This window comes from Cynoglossus semilaevis, chromosome 16, assembly GCF_000523025.1.
Source record: "Cynoglossus semilaevis isolate Cse_v1.0 chromosome 16, Cse_v1.0, whole genome shotgun sequence".
Lineage (NCBI taxonomy): Eukaryota > Metazoa > Chordata > Actinopteri > Pleuronectiformes > Cynoglossidae > Cynoglossus > Cynoglossus semilaevis.
Window position 1 is genome coordinate 13,912,041 of NC_024322.1, and position 1,628 is coordinate 13,913,668.

The following is a 1,628-nucleotide window of genomic DNA, read 5'->3' on the forward strand; positions in this document are numbered from 1 at the left end:
CGGGGGCCCCCCCGGGTGGCCGGGGGCGCCTCTCGGGCCGCACGGCCCGGGGGAGAAGCGGACAGCCCGGCCGCGTACCCCTGCAGCGAGCCGGCGGCCGCGCACTGCTTGCCTCCTCCTCCTCCTCCTCCATTCCCTCGCTGAGGCCGCTGCTTGATTCCGTCCAGAAGCCGAACCAGGAGGATGTTGGCGGGCAGGTCGTCCACCCCGCAGTCCACTAAGATGCGGCACTCCGGGCACCGCAGCTCGTTACGAGAGCTGATAATGTTCTCCAGGCAGCGGCGGCAGAAGGTGTGCTGGCACGGCAGCACCTTGGCCGTGGTGTCCAGGCGCTCCAGGCACACCGAGCACTCCAGCAGATCCAGCAGCGACGAAGAGTCGTCCATGTCGCCGGAGAGGGTGAGCATCTGGGCTTCAGTATCCGTGGGGACGCCGCGGCAGCGAATGCTTCGGGTACGGCAGGAATGAACCGGTAGCACCGAGCATTCTGGGGCAGCGGAGCCGAGGGAACACGGGCGAGCCACGACGGTGTCCCTCCGTGGACCGAACACTTACCACTTTGTTGAGAATGTTCTGCGCTGTTCCGTGTCTCCCACAGCGTGTTTCTGTGTACCTCTCTGTCCCTCTGTCTCTCTCTCTCTCCCAGAGCCTCCCTCTCTCTCTCCCCCTCTCTCTCCCCCTCGCTCTCTCTCCAGCAGTGTGAGTGTGTGCAGTGAGGTCACGCTCTCATCATCACCATCATACGTGCAAACAATACTATTGCAGTGCACAGTGTGAGTGTGAGTGTGTGCGCGTGCGCGTCCGTGTACTGTTTGTATGTGTTTTCCATTTTAGGACCACGTTGGAATCGTGACTAATTCTTCAGGACCGTTGGACCCTTGAAGTGGTCCAAAGCCTGGTCCTAATGAGGCAGAACCCTGGTGCAGTGGCGGTCCTAGCCTGTCTGGTGCACTGGGACAACCCCATCCGACCCCCGACTCCCTCTTCCCCCTAAAAATAAAATAAAAATAAAAAAGAAACATAGTTTGACATAATAGCACACAATGCGTTTGCAAAAAAAATAAAATAAATAATGATAATAATGATAATAATGCACAATGTGTAAACGAGAAAAGAACTTTACACCAATAAAAGTAACCAGATTCGTGGGATGGTCAGTGTGATTGGACACTACGTGTGATTGACAGCTCGACCAATTGGAATCCTGCCACGTGACATCATCAATTAATTATCATCAGCAACATCAATATTCAGTTATAATGACAAGTTTGACTAAATTCCTTTTTTTTGTTACCACTTATTGAACTTCATTTGTGAATATAATTAAAAATGCATTTGTGCATGAAACAAATATGCAATAAATGTAAGAAATAACAGCGTGACTAAGTGTTTTCAATTTTGACATTTTTTAAATGTTGTGTTTATATTCTAACAGTAGAGGTTGTGTTGTGAACTTTTCTTCTGCTTGCATAAATATATATTTCACAACCAGCGTAATTATTAACAATCCGAGTGGCTCAGTTTTTACCAGGCTGCACAGGATTGCTCTTCTCTGACACCTTCACATTCACAGGTTAAAAAAAGTGCCAGTGTCACACCTCTGTTTCACGTTTCACAAAATCGTCCGT

At 50.6% G+C, this 1,628-nt stretch overlaps 2 protein-coding genes across 2 annotated transcripts in view; both read right to left on the minus strand.

Moving 5' to 3' along the window:
- Positions 1-439, minus strand: part of LOC103392270 (SH3 domain-containing RING finger protein 3-like) — a 1,594-nt gene extending 1,155 nt beyond the window's left edge. Inside the window, exon 1 of the mRNA XM_025063723.1 lies at positions 28-439. Within this exon, the coding sequence (XP_024919491.1) occupies positions 28-407 (380 nt within the window). The 5' untranslated portion in view covers positions 408-439. The remainder of the gene's footprint in view (positions 1-27) is intronic.
- Positions 1-696, minus strand: part of LOC103392269 (SH3 domain-containing RING finger protein 3) — a 90,602-nt gene extending 89,906 nt beyond the window's left edge. Inside the window, exon 1 of the mRNA XM_025063957.1 lies at positions 408-696. The gene's annotated coding sequence lies outside the window, so the exon portion shown is untranslated. The remainder of the gene's footprint in view (positions 1-407) is intronic.
- Positions 697-1,628: the final 932 nt, after the last annotated feature.